Source organism: Triturus cristatus, chromosome 5_2, assembly GCF_964204655.1.
Source record: "Triturus cristatus chromosome 5_2, aTriCri1.1, whole genome shotgun sequence".
NCBI classification, from domain to species: domain Eukaryota; kingdom Metazoa; phylum Chordata; class Amphibia; order Caudata; family Salamandridae; genus Triturus; species Triturus cristatus.
This window is the reverse complement of record NC_140588.1, coordinates 989,636,403-989,654,772: the sequence shown is the minus strand read 5'-3', so window position 1 is coordinate 989,654,772 and position 18,370 is coordinate 989,636,403. Positions and strand designations below refer to the sequence as shown.

At 45.7% G+C, this 18,370-nt stretch overlaps 1 protein-coding gene across 2 annotated transcripts in view; it reads right to left on the bottom strand.

Annotated features, from left to right (window-relative positions):
• The window catches only part of ZDHHC15 (zDHHC palmitoyltransferase 15), a 189,775-nt gene that overhangs the window by 19,629 nt on the left and 151,776 nt on the right, over positions 1–18,370 (bottom strand). For both annotated transcript variants that reach the window (XM_085608240.1, XM_085608241.1), the window contains one exon: positions 9,410–9,522. In XM_085608240.1, the coding sequence (XP_085464366.1) occupies positions 9,410–9,522 (113 nt within the window). The remainder of the gene's footprint in view (positions 1–9,409; positions 9,523–18,370) is intronic.

The window sequence follows — 18,370 nt, the reverse complement described above, 5'->3', positions numbered from 1 at the left end:
TTCGTCTCACGAAATAAATGCCACACACCTAGGAAATAAAATAGATGGTCGGTACAATCACAGTTTAAGAAGGGTTTTTGTGCAGCATTGTCAGATTTGGGGTTATTAATTTGGGTGGGGTACCGCTACCAATTCAATAAACTGATTATGATTAGGTTAAAAGAGAATCTCTGCTCAACCGCTGATAGCTATGTACAAAGAGCAGGCAATCCCCACAGAAATGCATGACAAGCTCCAGAAGAACCAACAATTCTAAATGAAAGAAAACAGCACATACAAATTTTCAGAACTATTTAGAATAACAGAAGCAGATTTAATGAGTAAAAAGACACCAAGATCGTCACAATAGGCTAAGGGGAACCAGAGATATGATTTTGTAAAGCTTTAAGGCAAAAAGTGCCTAGAAAAAGTCAAGCACTATGGAAAAACAGCAGTTCGCAGTGGACTGTGATCTAAGCACAATGCAGGCTCACCGCAATGGAGTGAAGGTCGGAGGGCCGGATACACCCATAAGATTGCCCTGGTCAACTTTCAAGTTTAGTCTCAAACTGCAGGGAAACTACTTGTAGTCAGTCCTGCAGCCCCTGCTCCTGGGTGCAGGCTTTTCATGGCAGCCGATCTCTCTCTAGCCAGGTCTCCTTCAGAACAAACCCAGTCCTCATTAGTCAGCTGGACCGACTTGGAATCGGGAGTCCTTCTGCGGTTTGGGTCCCTGAAGCAAGTAAACAGGAGGTCAACCTCTTGACCTTTGAAGAGTTCCAGTCCCTGGGTGCAAGCAAGATTCAGTAGTCTTTGAATCTTCTTTTAGGAAGAGCCATAAGTCAGTACTCTTCAGCTCGAGCCTTTCTAGGAATATTCTGAGGAGGTGATGGTGGAGGTTCTAGATTTATCCTGTGCACCAGCCAGTGACTGGAGGAATTCTACGAGCCAATCCTAACAATTTTCCAGAAGTCCTCAAACCACTTTTTGCAGTGCTTACTCTTGCCTTACTGTAAAATTGCCCCGGAGCCCCTCTGTCAAGATGGCAGGGCACACCTGCTGAAGACGGGCCACCATTAGGCAGGCCTGTCTTCAGCTTCCTGGCCGCTACCCTACCTGAATTTGATCTCCATCCTGGTGTGGCTGAATACTGACCGCCTAGAAGGGATGTATAGGAGAAGCCCTCCCTGGCACCTCCAAGTAAAAAGAGGTAGTGCTCTTTGGTCTGTCAACTGTCCCTGTCTAAGCCCAGAAGGCTAATCCCTGTTAAGTGGTCAACTTTACACCCATTGGCTTTTCCCAGGCCCAGCTGAAATCCATTATCCTCCAACTCTCCTAGCCAAGGATGTGTCTTCCAGCTCTGGAGGAGTGATGAGTGGTAGAACTGTTTTACAAATTTGCTTTTCTGTTTAAGTTATCAAAAAACTGATACCACCATAAAGTTCGATTTTAAAAACTAAGCAGGAAGTAACTCTGAAGCATTTCTCTAGCTCTTTTCACAAGTAAAGATGGAAAATAAATATATCAATCCCGCCTACAAAGTCTAGCCTGGCCTATACAGCGAAATAGTTTTGGAAGTTTAATTCACTATGAGGGCACGCTAACCCCATTAGGCTTCTGATTCGTTAATAGGCTTGTTAGTCCCTCTTTAGTACCGCCTTGTCTTCACTTGTAACCTCCCATGTGGACTGGCCCGCTTACTTCTGTTGTTACACCGTATGTCTTATTTAGTCTTTAAGCACTATTTTTTTTAAGGAGTTTCTCCTACTGCAGACACGACATGCTCTCCTGCAACATTCAGCGCACCATGCGCGATTTCACTTTCCAAGCAGCCCGGGACAATGGCGGCCGCTTCTTTGAAATGAAAAAGGTCTTGCATCTTCAAGAGTTTGCACTAATACCTTTTATGTGTTAGTTATCAAAACAGATAAATAAAAGGCATTGCCATTTATAATGCCAATAGCTCAAACTCTCGCAAATGCGAGACCTATTTCATTGTAAATGCTTGTTTAGTCAAGTGCAGAAGACAGGACTAAAATCCAGATTGCAAAGCAGATCATTAGACTGGAACGCTAGCAATTTAGCCACCAGGCACATCACTTAATCCATCCCTCCCTAAAGACGTGTTTTGATAGGTATCAACAACACAGGGCTCAATGGTATTTTCTCTCGTCACTTTCCATGTACTTTTGTAACCTGAATGAGGAGCCCGGATCATGTCTCCCGTCACACTAGATGTAGTAGCTAAATTTGCAAACTGAAGCTCCCCATAACATCTGTAGCTGAGCCAGTCGTCTCTCAATCTCTCTCATGTCACACCAGCTGCAAAGCTTGCACACTGAGGGTTCTCCCTGTCACACTGGCTGCATATCCTGCCTGCTTCTGGGAATATACTTGCTTGGGAGAGCTACATTTTGGCTAGAACATGCGGTTGACAATGTAAACAAGGTTACTCCTTTCAAATTAAATTTTCCGCTACTTAAAAGGAAATCAATGTTAGCACTATAGTTTGGCTTTCGCTCGTTAAAACAATGTTAAATATAAGTGAAGGTATGTTGGCGACGTGTCTCCCTCCTTAAAACTACTAAAGTAGTTAAAGCACCAACAATAACGAAAGCAAGTAGTAACAACCTGCCAATAATGCGTAGCGTTATCCTCTAGTGTTGAGCCTGCTTTGTAACATTCATTAGTTTGATCTATACCAGCCATAAAGTCTTCCACCTAGCAATCTACCGGGCTGAGAAGTGTAATAAAGTAAATCCACCCCAGATGAAGATATGTGGTAAGAGGTATTTATTACAGCCTCAACCAACAGCCAGCATATGACTCCAGCTCAACAAATTATCACCCCTCTCAGCAACATAAATCCTAGCATCAGTGAACCTACCATTGTACTCAATGCAGTCATCAAAATAACCTAATAACTTAATTGGCAACCCACCATAACCCGTAGGTTTAATATTAGGTTTGGACAGTTTCTTCCTTCCTTGAAAATTCTTCATAAAAAGATCCTTTGAGAGAAACGTGATGTGAGAGCATGAATCAAATTTCATTTTGACTCTAACATCCCCCACCAAAACCTACTCAGAGGGATGTTCCACCTCACTCTCACTAACTTGAAAACGGACTTCCTTTATTTCTGATCTTGAATCTCTCCTATTCCTCATCCTACAATTTTTCCCAAAATGTCCTCTTTTCCCACATACATTGCAAGTAACCCTATTAGCAGGACACTCACTTGCATTAGCCATGTGTCCAAATCTTCCACATCTGTAGCAATTTCCCTGAAAAGTTGTTGCAAACCTCCTATTCCCTTGTGTCTTTCCTGCGTTTTTTTCTATTACAACACCTTTCTCGCAGACACCCTCATAATTTTTTTCCCTCTCATCTTTTTGTATGGCTCGACACTCCACTTCTTGTGCTTTTACACTGATCTTGTCTTCTTTATGTTCTTTACTTAGTTCTCCAACACACTTTAACATATGCTCTACCCTTTTTGCAATACTAATAACCTCATCCAACGGTGGCTCGTCCTTTAGCCAGAGTTCTTCCCTCACTTTATCACTGCAACACCTCAGCACAAACTGATCTCTAATCCTTTCCTCTACCAACGCCCCAAATTTACAACTTGAAGCCAACTTCCGCAAAGCCGTAATATATTCTTCCACACTCTCCTCTTTTCTTTGCTCCCGCAAACCAAAATGGTACCTTTCCATAATAGTACTAATCTTTGGCAAGTAATGTAAATCTAGTTGTCTTGCACATATTTCATATTCATTCAACCCCCTCTGATCATTTTGCGACAAAGGAGGTAGATTTTCCAACACCTCTTGTCCTTCGCCCCCTAAACAATGTAACAAAAGTGCCTGCTTCCTTTCACCACTCAAATTCGTTCCACACACCCTGGCATAATTTTCAAAAATCTTTTTCCATTTCTTCCACTTAATAACCGGTTCTCCTGGATCTGACAAGAAAAACGGCGGCGCTGTAACATTCTGCATACTCACAAGAGGTGTAAATCACTACTTCCCCACAACCCAACTAGTTGCTAAAAGTGCTTAAAGTCCAAAAGATGTGTCAGTCACCATATGTCCCAGCACGATACCGCTATATCAAACACGTTTGTTGATGGTGTGTTTGTCACCGCAGATGACCTTTTCAGTTTAATTCAATTTACAACGCTCAAATACTTGTATTCCACAAGTGTAATCAAGTTTCAAAAGAAACGTTTATTCCCCTGACCACCAACCAATATAGTGATCCTTATCCAGTCTCCGTCCAATTCTCAACTTCCAATAGACCGTCGATGATCTTCTTCGATGTCCTCCAACACTTGTGCTGCAAAAAAGAATTAAAAAAAAAAAAAAAAAAAAAAATATATAAGAAAAAATTCCTTCTTCCTCATCTAAGATGGCCGCCACAAAACATTTGGTCCATTTTCTTCAGGCAGTTGGGCTTGCTTTCTCTTTGAGCAATCTCGGATCGTTTTCCTCACTCAAAATGGCCGCAACCAAACTCTTCCTCATCTAAGATGGCCACCACGAAACATTTGGTCCATTTTCTTCAGGCAGTTGGGCTTGCTTCCTCTTTGAGCAATCTCGGATCGTTTTCCTCACTCAAAATGGCCGCAACCAAACATCCGGTCTATTTTCTTTAGTTAGTCTGGCTTGTTCTTCTCCTTTCACCACACTCAAGATGGCCGCCAACCTTTCCCACAGCCTTCAGTCCTTTTTCAATTGCTCACTGACCTTCAGACGTCGTGAAGCGTAGAGACCACTTTGATCCTCAGTACCTGCTCAAACAGCTTTCCACAAGGCTCTTACAACCGCAATTTCCCACTTTTCACTGCTTGAACATGCTTCAAAACGCTGGATCCTCATCCAGCACGTCTCTGTAAGTTATCACCTTTTTTTTCTCTGAAATAATCCAAGCTCTTCCTTCTTTGTTGCTGTTGAGACTGTCCCTTCCTCTGCGTTCTTTTCTCCGCCCAAACGTCGCCAGTGTAATAAAGTAAATCCACCCCAGATGAAGATATGTGGTAAGAGGTATTTATTACAGCCTCAACCAACAGCCAGCATATCAACTGTCATCATAGAACCCTCACATGACAGAACCTCAGAACAAGCTGGTTCCATGCCTAGTGTTCTGGCATGGAGCCATGTTACATCATTACAAGAAGCTCCATCTTTCATGTGGCTCCCACACAATCAGAAGGAATCACTTTGAAAAGCAACTCTTCACTGTCACCAATAGAAAACCCTTACCACTTCCTTCGGTGGGACTATCGCCACATCTTGAACGCCTTCCAGTAGTTGCTCTCTTGCAAGATATGTTTGCCTCACCAGAGGACAATACTTGTTTTCTACCTAATCAGTTTGCCCTGAAACAATTCCTCATCAAAATTCACTTCCAAAGCTGAAACACAAAGAACAAGTTACTTCCCTTTGGTAAGGCTCTTTCTGGTATACTTTCTCTCTTTATATTCCTCATGAAGACTATTAACCTCAACAGAGTTTTTTCTGCTCCACCTTTTCTTTCTTTTTACCAAAGAACCCCACAAAAAACAGATCGTCTTTTGGGGTCCAGCTGATGGAGTCTCTGTGTTTTGAGGAATGGGGCAAGGTGAAGAACGGTGGGAGACTGAGGGATTGTCCTACATGAAAAGGAGTCACAACTTTCAGCAAGAAAGCCGCCAGATCCTTAGCACCAGTTTGTCTGGTAAAAAGGATGGTATAGGGCAGTTCCACTGAGAGGACCTGGAACTCGTTCACGCAACAAGCTTAAGTGATCGGAATGAGGCAGACCGTCTTAAGGGTCAGATGACACAAAGGGCGGCTGTGTATTGGTTCGAAGGGAGTACAGATGAGAAAATTTCAGGACCAAAATAAGGTCCCATTGTGGCATCCCTTAACGTCTGAGAGAAAACGGGTGCCAAACCTTTAAGAAAACGTATCACAACAGGTTATTTAAACAAGGATTTTTGGTAAACACAATAAGGCCGAAATAGCCAACTAATAATATTTCATAGTGCCTACTGCAAGACCTTGTTGGGCCAAAGACAAAACAAATAAAATATCCACGCTGGGCGATCTGAAGGACCCACCTGTGATAGTTGACTAATTGCCACCCGGGGAGAAAGTGTTGGATCGTGTGTCCTACAGGGTCCGTGTCCGCCACTAAGGTCAAGCTAAAGTGGCTTGGAGGCTTATGCCATTGATGACATGCACCTTGTCCCATGAAGCCCCATCTCAGGCCACGGGACAGAGGTGACTCCAGTGGGGCCTGACATTTCCTGTATGCCAATCCTCTGCAGTAGCCTCAGAAAGACTGAGACTGATGAGTAAACTGTCTGGAAGGGGTTCAGAGGCCCAAGGAAAGCACTGTGGCCCAACTTTCATAAAGCGTTCTAAGGTGTATTCAGGAATTTTGCCAATAAGGCAGAATCCATTCAATGGCATATCCATAAGAAAGTCCTGCACAACACATAAAAAAACTAATTGATCGCATCCATGCAACGGGACGGAAAGCTACCCTAGTGCCAATCGCCCACGCCAAGCAACTGGTAGTATCCACACCAGCACAAATCACGTATTTGGCTTCATTCTGACCTTTTTGAATTGTTTAAGAGGAGGGGGCCCTAAATTCGTGTGGGACTGCCAGCAAACTCTTACTGGCTATGTCCCAGAGAGAGTACATATGTTGGCCTAGTAGGCAAATCTTGTTGACTGACCTCAAGACTAGGCTGGCAGAAGAATACGTTTTTATTTTTGAACGCCTCAATCCTTTTTGACTCTGTTCAGGGAGGTCATGAGAAATGCATTAGGATTCACGTTGCTTGGAAGCTTGGAACACCAAATTTTGGTGTTTGGCCACCTGTCTGTTCATTGATGGGCAAGACCAAAGCTAAGACCAAGTGTCCATCAGAGTGTCTGGGAAGGCTTCTGTTAATAGGATTAAGGGCTCAGAGGAAGCAAGCCCATGTTGTAGGACTTTTGAAATGATGTTTGTTTTAACTTCAACAGAAGGAAGTTGTAGGTCCACGACCTCAGCAGCATATGGAATTGTCACAGGAATTACCACAGCTAAAGAAGCACTATGTTACATTGGTGGTTCACAGGAGGAAATCAACCGTATTTCAGGGGAAGTATGAAGACCACTGGACTTCTAAAAATCCATGAATAAACTGTTATCATCATAATGTGGTGTAAGTCATAACCTTCATCACTATTGAAATCTCCAAGTGGTGGGAAACTTTAGTTAGAGTTGTAAACCAAAAAGATGATGGTGCTCTGAGCCTGGCTCAGTGGTTGAGAAGGTACATTGTAAGAATCAGGCTGTACCATACCCACATGCTCTGGGTTGGAGTCAGAGGGCAACCTAATTCTGGATCAGGATGAATTCAGTTTGGGGGCAGAAATCAGAGTCTGCACTGGATACCCCACGGGCGATGTCGGTCTGTAATCGATAAAAGAGTGACTGGCACAGGTCTTAGAGCTAGAGTAGAAGTCTGCACCAAAGTCAGTGAGGAACTTGAGACAGGTTCGAGGCCTCAGACAGCACCAAGGACAGATTCGTCTGAGAAAACCCGACTGGAGGCCCCTGTAGATCCTTCAAGACCCAAACGCGTGCCAAAGGAAGCTGGTAGAGTGTTAAAAATATGCAGCATAGCCTCTTTAAAGACCTTATCCTGCTTTGGAGTTGCAACTGGCCTAGGGTGCATCACGATCAATTGCAGAATCTGCTCCTCAATCTGGGATCAGGAGCGAGATAGAGTGGCACCTTGATGTCCACATGACCACTCTTTGATTAGAGTTGCAGGATGGAGCAGAGTCCTTCTTATGTTTCCTCTTCGATTTTGAATTTGACTTATCGGACAACTTTCACAACAATAAAGACCAGTTGCAGGATCAGCTAGGGGACCGGGAGTGGGTCTGCGTCCTCGACTTGGAACAAGAGTGCGCCTAATGCGAGGTTTGTGACTTTTTCTTATGTTTGCCAACAAACAGTTTTGCTTCACGGTCCTGGATCGCCTTCAGGTGCATGAGAGTGCACTGGTCTTATGAATTGGAGTTGTGCTCTGAGCCCAAACACCAAAGGCACACCTCATGCGAGTCTGTCAATGACATTGTTTTCAACAGTCTCAACATATTTTGAACCCTATAATTTTTGGGGGGGGGGAGGGGGGAAGTAAATCTTTCCCTTGCACACTAGATTTCAATATTGAAAAGTCAGCAAATACTAACTAAAGAGGGAGCGGACCTCTGGATCAACCTTTGAAGGCACAGATTGAAAGGAACAGACATTCACGAGCGGGGGTGGCCCATCTATGCACCTCCGCTCTGTTATTTCCAGGGCCCAATGACCTTCCCAGACTTGGCAAGGCGCCACCTAGAGGCATGTGGGAGCACTGCTATGAAAATTAAGGAATTCAGTCTGGTGCCTGGGGAATACTCCAAAGGTGAGCAATCAGTGGTTAAATCTATTGATCAGAAAGACCATTACTTTTTTGGAGTGAAGCCTGGGCTGGAAGACTAAGCCCAATTACATCCATGTGAAATGCTAGGATTTTCCCTGAGATAGAGGTGCCGGTTCAAATAGTATTCTTACAACCACTTTTCCTTAAGCCTAAAACAGTAAGGGACCAAAATTAATTTGAAGTTTCAAATGCTGTGTCTGAACTTAAATATTGGCTCAGTATTGCAGCATTATACATTGTTAAGACATTAATTGATCATCACTGAGAGAAAGTTGTGTTATGTCAAGAAGACATGCACACTAGATTTCAATATTGAAAAGTCAGCAAATACTAACTAAAGAGGGAGCGGACCTCTGGATCAACCTTTGAAGGCACAGATTGAAAGGAACAGACATTCGCGAGCGGGGGTGGCCCATCGATGCACCTCCGCTCTGTTATTTCCAGGGCCCAATGACCTTCCCAGACTTGGCAAGGCGCCACCTAGAGGCATGTGGGAGCACTGCTATGAAAATTAAGGAATTCAGTCTGGTGCCTGGGGAATACTCCAAAGGTGAGCAATCAGTGGTTAAATCTATTGATCAGAAAGACCATTACTTTTTTGGAGTGAAGCCTGGGCTGGAAGACTAAGCCCAATTACATCCATGTGAAATGCTAGGATTTTCCCTGAGATAGAGGTGCCGGTTCAAATAGTATTCATACAACCACTTTTCCTTAAGCCTAAAACAGTAAGGGACCAAAATTAATTTGAAGTTTCAAATGCTGTGTCTGAACTTAAATATTGGCTCAGTATTGCAGCATTATACATTGTTAAGACATTAATTGATCATCACTGAGAGAAAGTTGTGTTATGTCAAGAAGAAACTAATAAAGTAATGTGTTCAGACCCTTTAGGTTTCATACATGGGTGAGGATATGCCTCCATAATTCAACACTTACGACTATCATGTAAATTACCTTCATTGTCTTCTTCCATTCCGTCATCGTCCCACTGGTCTTCGCTTCCTAAAAGCGGGTTCCGGGACTCACACTGAGAAGATCGCATGGGGAAAGACAGCCCATCCCCCAAGCTAAGGAAAGAAAAAAATTGAACCATGATATCAGTCTATGTACATGGAAATTAAGTTTTTAAATACAGTTTCATACAAACTTTAAAGTTACTAGATTAAATAGAGAAGTCGAGATGTTTGTCTTATTGCAGGCTTTGAAGTATTGTGTTCCATTAGGTCAAACATGCTATTGAATGAGACAGGAGCAAATATCTGGTGTGCCACAGGCTCGCTAATGGTTCAGACTGAGACAACAAAAAATATTAAGAAGAATCTTAAAGATGGCTATTACTCAGCTCATTTTTTATTTCGTGCAATATTTTGTGGGTGAATTGCTGTTGCCTTTGTATGCGCACATTTGGTCAGTGAGGTCTAGAATTACAAAAAGATGCATGGCCCCCTAGTGCTCACAGAAACATATGCATAGGGTTAACAATGCTTCTCTAAAGGCAGTTGCTAAACAAGCAGCAGTGTAAAAGTAGTTTAAGACTGTGAATATTCCATCTGATAAAACCTTATCTGATGGCAGTCTTCCTGTTTAACAAAGCATCTGATACTACATACCTTGCAAGCTTTGAAAAAAGCATTTCTCTGACTCAATTTTATGAAATTACTTTTTTGAAGGGGTTCACATATAGCAGCACATCACAGTACCACAGTACCGCCAACGCTTTCCAACCTCTGGTTCCCTTTTTATCGACCCCTCCATGCCTCTCATATCAGCCTTTGTCTCATCTCTACTTCTATAAACTTACACTCCTTTAGCCTGCTTATATTCCACAAGCAGGGTAGAATTTTAATCAAACAGGAACAATTCTCTTAAACCCAGTGGATATATTGTTTCTCTGCAGTCTCGGTCTATGAAATCCAACATATGTTGCCATACTGACAATAAATCATCTCGCTCTTTAAGTATATGTCTACTTAATCATTCCATTGCCACAGTATCACAAATGCTAAGGTACCAAAAACTCAAGTTGTGCACTATTGTTTCCATAGCTTTGCTGCAACTATCTTAGCAATTAGCAATAATTGTGAAATTAATACTCTCTCCCTAGATATACAATTCTTTCATATATTTGGTCTCATACCTAGAAAAAGTTAGCTTTGAGTCTGCTTGGATAGTGATTCCTACCATTTTCCTACCATTTCATTTGCTGCCCCATGTATTTACAATAGGTTGACAATTTCAGATATGCTCACAGAATGTGTGTAGGTGTTCCCCTTTCAGTGTATTGTCTCCATCATCTGTTTGTTCCTTTAAACATCTTGTTTAGCTTGCTGGAGTTAAGAACCATTGTAAAAACATCAAGATGATGGACGGAGTGCTGAAACGTTTCAACCACTCACCCCAAATTAAAGAGATCTGGGTTGAATTCCTCATTCTTTTGCTCACTAGGCCACCAGAGTTTGGACCAAGCCATATGCAAATCAGGTGTAACCCTGAACCTCATAGGAACAGTCCAGTCCGAACTGCCAGGCTAGGTCCTCCTTGGACTGGAAACAAGCATCCTGGGATATCACCCCTCACCATCCAGGCTAGTTTGAATCCAGTGCCACAGCAAGCAAGGCACCCATGTCTGGGTATACCCATGGCCACTTAGGGCGAACATAGTAAACACAACAAGATGATGGACTGAGTGCTGATACTTTTCAACCACTCACCTCCAGTCAAGAGATCTGGGTTGAATCATTTTATTTTCCGATGTTGTGTTGGCTGATTTGAATATGGCTAGGTCAAAACTGGGGTGACGTGGTGAGCAAAATAACGAAAGTTTCAACACTCCGTCCATCATTTTATTTTGTGATGTTATTTTGATTCTATATTGTCTTTGCTATCTAGACTGGTTGAATCTCACAGTATCGCTCAGTGGCTTAGTCACCCTTTCTCTGCTATTTCACTGCCTATTTCATTCTGCCACCTTTTCATGTACAGATGCACAAGTTACTTACCTTCGGTAACGATGTATCTGTAAGAAACATTAGTTAGTTATAGACTCCTTACCTTAGAATTACCCCCAGGCGTCAGACTGGATCCGGAAAGTTTTTTCGTCAGCAGTACCTCTGCGCGTCGGAAGGTGGTGTCGGTCGGCTCTGCATCCGTCATCGGCATCGCGGTTGCCGGGATGACGTCACTGTAGGAGAGTAGGATCTGCTTCTTATGGTTACCCCCACTTTTTGCTGATGTTTCACTGTTTTTCGACTTTAGTCTGGCTGGGACCCTGCTATCCAGAGCCCCAGCCTAGCTGCTTCCTCTCTAAATTGATTGCATGTACTTAAGGTACACCACAGATTGGATTCTGGGGTACCCTTATAAGTCCCTAGTATATGGTATACTATATACCCAGGGCATAGGTACCCCAGAGGCCTCTCAGGGGCTGCAGCATGTATTATGCCACCCCTGGGAGAACATTTAAAATGACACCACAGGTGTGCTACAGCAGCCTGTATAAGGTGGTGTATGCACCCCTTACTCAGATATAGGTTCCCTATATATATCCATATCACTGCACATATAAACCTATCAGTCACCCCTATGACAGTCCTTATCAATCCTGAAGGCAGGGTGCTGGGTTTTATGTGAGAGGGTGCCCATGCATGAGCAGAGCCCCTCTGCAGCCTTCGGAACCTTTATTCCGGAGTTGTTTGTGATGCAGCCATACCATATACTCTTAAGTGCATTATAAACCCGCGGTAAATGCTAACTTTGGAATGACTGCATGGAAACATGTCGTGTTTGGTGTCAAACGCCTTGGAATCATGACCATATACGCTCCTACGAAGATCTCCAAACCAGATACTCGCTGCACCACTCGCAATTCTTTCGCTACCTCCAGCTACGGCATGCCCTACGCTCACACCTGAACAGGTACGCGGTTGCCAGATCATAGCCCGCCTGAAGCCCAGATTATGTTTTGGGGCCTGGGGAGAGGTGACATTTCCCGCATTTACCGTACACTGATTAACAACACCCCGACTTCCTTGGACTGACTGCTGGCACAATGGGAGGACTGGGTGGGCCCCTTGGAAGAAGAAGACTGGCGTGATGCCCTTATAGCCCCCAGAACGGTCACCGCATCCGCTAGGCTGCGCTTGGTGCAGCTCTATTACCTACATGCCGCATATCTCACCCCTGTACGCCTTCATCGCGCGGGGCTTAGTCCGTCCTCAGCCTGTACCAGGTGTGGCTATGACCCCGCTGACTTCCTTCACATGGTTTGGGCCTGCCCCCACCAGGCGGGATTTTGGGAGGGCATCAAAGAAGAACTCTCTGAGGTTCTAGGGTGGGGGGTTCCACACGACCTTAAGCACACGATCCTGGGCATCACTTATGGGCTGGACGGGTCACGCAACGAAAAACTGTTCTTCACTACAGCTATGGTGGTAGCTAAAAGAGACATTGCGACCTCCTGGAAATGCCCTGATCCCCCAAGTGTGGGGCGTTGGCAGAATGGGGTGGATTGGTGCGCCACACAGGAGAAAGTTATGTACGTGGCATGTGGTTGCCCTAACAAATACAGCAGAATTTGGGGGAAGTGGCTGGGGGCGGGGGGGGTTCTAATCATGAGGGGCTTGACTGTTTTCATCCCATTTCTGCTTTATTAATGTCTGTAAACTGGATAACGAGAACTTGTGAATGTAATCCTCGATTATTGAAATACGGTGCTGATTGGCTGGTGCATTCCTTCTGTAAACTGAATAAAAATGTGTTTATAAAAAAAAAACACCTTAGAATCATACCTCCACACCAGTAACTGGTGTGGGAGGTATGATTCCACCCTACTAGAGGGAGAACCATGACTTACCCGGTACACCCAGTACCAGCTTCACAGACCCTGGCATCACAAAATGGATGCTGCCAACCACAGACACGTGTCCTCCTGCTGCTGGACGAAAGCAAAAACAACAGTTGATGGACAGAATACAATGTCATACATTCACCCCAGTGCAGAGATCTGGGCCTAAATCCATTGTTTATTTGCTCACCATGCTGTTCCATGGGTACAGTCCAGCCCGAACCGCCAGGCCAGGTCCTACCTGGACTGGAAACAAGCATCCTAGGACCGGTTTCGGGGTTTCACCCCTCTTCAGCCAGGATAGCTTTGTTCCAGTGGCATGGAGAGCACGGGACCCACGTCTGGGCATACCCTTCCCACTCGGGGTGACACATGCAAAAACAACAGTTGATGGACAGAATGCAGAACAATGTCATACATTCACCCCTGTACAGAGATCTGGGCCTAAATCCATCGTTTTTTTGCTCACCATGCCGTTCTAGTTTGAACCCAGCCATATGCAAATCAGTCTTGACCCTGTGCCTCATGAGTACAGTCCAGCCCGAACTGCCAAGCCCGGTCCTCCCTGGACTGGAAACAAGCATCCTTGGACCGGTTTCGGGGTTTTACCCCTCTTCAGCCAGGATAACGTGATTCCAGGCAGGGGAGGCCTGGACAATAGGTTTCCTGTCACAGGGAGGTGTAACCACCTCCCAGACAGGCTTTAGCTTACTGGGGCTGGGTGGATGCACTCCAAGAGTGCTTTGATGTCTGCACAGGGGGCACATTTGGTGTCCATGTGCATAGTTCAGCTCAAACCGGTTGCAGGGGCTACCAGCACCTGCTCTGGCGCGAAACTGGACAAAGAACATGGGTGTAGCCACCCCTCTGTCCTGACCCTCCCTTAGGTGGGTCCCCAGAGTTTGTCACACCCCTTCCTTGGGTATAAAGGAGGAACCCCTGACTACAGGACTTTAGATTTACCTGGATGAAACTCTGCTACAGAATCCCAGAACTTCTACTATCTACACAACGTTGGATATCCGAAGAATCTCCCTTAGAGTACAGGAGTTACTCCCCTGCAAGGCAGGGACCAAAGACACATCTGTCCAGTTTGCAACTACGCATCTCCTGAAGGACTCCGAAGACTTTGCAACACAGGAGGTGGGTTTCCAAGCTTCCCGAGGCCGATCCGTGCTCTCAGCCACCCTGAGATACAAAGCCCTCGTGGGGACCGTGCAACCCGAACCCCTGGACACCGTGCACATTTGCAGCAGCATATGCTTCTTGGCGATCCCCGAGGCTGTGCTTTGGGCTACTTGTAGTCCCGACCCCGACCAGTGATTCTACCAAAGATTACTGGCCTACACTCTTCGAGTGACCCGTGGGCTGGTATTTAGTGATTCCTCTCGAGGTCCCTTTGCGATCCCTTTTCCGTCGACTTGTGGGTCCCTGAAAAGGGTACTTTGACTTTCAACGGGCTTACCTGGTTGCTCCAGACGTGCCCTGGCTCTCCATCGCTTGGAGAGTCCACAGGGCCTTGCTGGTCCACAGTGAAGCCATTTTACTCTCACCGCGTGGGTTGCCGTTGCCAAGGCTTGTTGGTCCCTCATCCGGACACCGACCCCCCCAGCACTCGACATCCTTTGTGGGACAGCTCGCCTGCAGACTGTGGTCCGTCGACGCCTTCTGGTCTCCGTGGCAGTGGAGTCAAGCTTCACCTCATCACACCTGAAACACCCAACATCGGTGGGCATTCGTCTATGGTTCCCCTGGTCACTGGCAAGTGACCCAGACTCTGTCCCCTCTGCTTTCAGGTTCTTCACATCTTTGATCCAGGCTTGGATCACATCGGACACTTTTCCTTTCCACAGTAGCAACACTTTGCAGCAACTCTCCATTGACGACATTGAAGATTCCCGACACCATTTGACACCTATGCGCCCAGCTTCCCTGGGTTAGGTAACACGAGTACTCCGGTGCTCACGTGGGAGTCTGAAAGGGTTTGCTCCCAGTCCTCTCCTAAGTGTCCTTAAACTCTAAAATTCCAAACGCGACTTTCCCATAGGATTGTACGGCGCTCGCGGCTATGTTCTGACACTGCACACGTCCCCTGTGGGTCCCGTGTTTCACTACCGTGGGTGGTTCCTTGGGGTCCCAGCGATTCTACGTGCTCTAGGCACTGTGTCTAGTCAAGTCGTGGTTCTTAAACCACTTTCTTAATATATGGTTTGATCTCATAAAGAGGTTAGTAGAGGGTGTTTAGTAATAAATACATATATTTAATATATATACCTTCTGTGGTTCTCCTTTCATTTAGTTATTCAAGAGTTTATAATCTGGTAAACCAAGCTGCTTTACATTCCTTCGAGACTTAGCCTGAAGGCTGATCTCCATAGCTACCACTAGGATAGCTTTCAATAAAGGTTGTCTTTAACCTAATCATTAATAAGGGTTGTTTGGACTGGTGCAAGGTGCCCACTATAACTAGTGGACAGCATATACCAGGCCAACTTCTCACAGTCGCGGCAGCTACTTAGACACCGCTCTCGCACAATGATGTCAGTTCTTTCTTTTTCCATGCCAGCCAGCGTAGATCCGGGAAGAGCGGTACCTCAGTCATTTTTTTACTATGTTTTTCTCGACTTTTGTGGACTTCTTGTTTCGAGTCTTTGACTCCGAGCGGGTGCACGAGGGATGCTCGGGTTTAAGGCCTGCAGTTCCTGTAACAGGCTGATGTCGGTCACAGATCCGCACCACGTGCGCCTCTTTTGCCTGGAGCGCGACCACGACCCCAAGTCGTGCTCCGACTGTCGGTTGTTGACCCCGAAGGCTTTGCGGGAGCGGTCCCGAAAGCTGACTGAACGCCGACAGTCGGCTCCGCGCCGTTCTGTGCGTCGGTTGGTTCTGCGTCCGTCGTGGTGGTCGTCGGGATGACATCGCGGCAGCTACTTAGATGCCGCTCTTGCGCGGTGACGCCTGTTCTGTACACTACTTTCCGCGCCAGAAACGCAGAGCCATGCAAGACACTGACCATTGGTGCCCAAAACTAGGGTCCTGAAAGGATGTCCTTAACCCTAGAAATCAGTTCATAGAAAGGGGAGTTTTGGGTGGGGTGGTAAGGAATCTATAACCAACTAATATTTCTTACAGATATATCGTTACTGAAGGGAAGTAACTTGAACATCTGAAAGAAACACGTTAGTTATAGATTCCTTCCCGTAGAATAGATACCCCAGCAATACCAACCCCGGTGGTGGGTCTGCGAACCAAGATCACACCAGAAAATCCTGGAGAACAGAACGACCAAAGAAGCAGTCTCTCCGGACTTGGCTGTCCAGGCAGTAGTGTTTGGTGAACGTGTGCAGCGATGCCCACGTGGCTGCCTGACAGATGTCGTTTAGAGGCACTCCCCTTCCCAAGGCAGTAGTGGCTGCTGTCGCCCTGGTGGAATGAGCTATACACTATACGTGTAATCCTTTTTATGTATACTTATATTTGCATTGATTTCACCAGGATCTATAGATTTCATGTTCCCTGATGTGTACTGTTTGGTCCCTGCAATCGATCTGTTCTTATTGGACCCAGGTTGTGCTTTTCTTTTCACGCCATTAATGCACTTGCCTGAGCCTACTGGCCCTGCCTATAGGCCAGTACAACTAATTTCCTTGGCACGCAAAGATGATGCACACTGATTTTTATATGCTCGATGGATATGTTTGTTTTTTTATTTTATATTGCTACGGTCATTGTATTGTATACATACTTTTATGGTCTTAATGACCGAAATAAAGGTTTTTGAACTGAACTGAACTGAATGAGCTCGTAGCCCGACTGGAGGCTCCTTTTTACCTAGAGAGTAGCAAGTCTTAATACACAAGACAACCCACCTAGAAATGGTGCGTTTGTGTACAGCCCAACCCTTCTTTGCACCCACGTAACCTACAAAAAGTTGATCATCCACCCGGAATTGCTTTGTGCGGTCCAGATAGGAGAGTGCACGTTTTGGGTCCAGACGGTGGAGCCTCTCTTCTTCCTTTGAAGGATGCGGAGGCGGAAAGAAGGTGGTTAAAGTAATGGTCTGCCCAATGTGAAAGGCAGTGACCACCTTAGGAAGAAAGGATGGACGGGTCCTGAGAACCACCTTGTCCGGATGAACCGACAATAAAGGAGGTTTTGAAGAAATGGCCTGGAGCTCACTCACCCTTCTAGCAGAGGTGATGGCAACCAGAAAAGCAGTCTTAAGCGATAAGAGACGTAAGGGACAGTTGTGAAGTGGCTCAAAGGGGGCACACATCAAATAAGTAAGCACAAGATTCAAGTCCCACTGAGGCATAACGAAAGGGATTGGAGGAAAAAGATGCGTTAAGCCTTTTAAGAAATGGTTAACTACTGGGGACTTGAAAAGAGAAGGCTGATCTGGCAGCCAAAGGAAGGCAGATATGGCCGAAAGGTAGCCTTTGATAGTGCCCAGAGCAGAGCCCTGCTGGGCTAAAGAGAGAAGGAACAAAAGTACTTCAGAGAGAGGGGCAGAACGGGGATCCACAGCCTTTGCTGTGCACCATGCCACAAACGTATTCCACCTGCAGGCGTATACCGTCTTTGTGGAGGGACGCCTGGCTGCCAAGATTACGTCACAGACTTCGGGAGGCAGGTCGAAAGACATCAACTGCCGCCGCTCAATCTCCACGCAAGGAGGTGTAGACTGGACAGGTTCGGGTGGAGGACCGTCCCCCTGCTGCTGCAACAGAAGCTCCTTCCGAAGAGGCAGTCCGATTGGAGGATCAATGGCCATGTTGAGCAGCTCGGGATATCAGACTCTTCGTGCCCAATCCGGAGCCACAAGAATGACTTGGGCCTGGTCGCGCCTGATCTTCTTCAGCACTCTGGGCAGAAGTGGTATAGGCGGAAAGGCGTACAACAGAACGCAACTCCACTCACGTCGAAAAATGTCACCGAGCGAATGCCGCCTTGGAAATTCCAACGTGCAGATTTGCTGACATAGCGTACTCTCTTCGGTTGCGAACAGATCTAACCAAGACTCTCCCCACTGTTGAAAGACCTTGTACCACCTCCGAGTGAAGACGCCATTC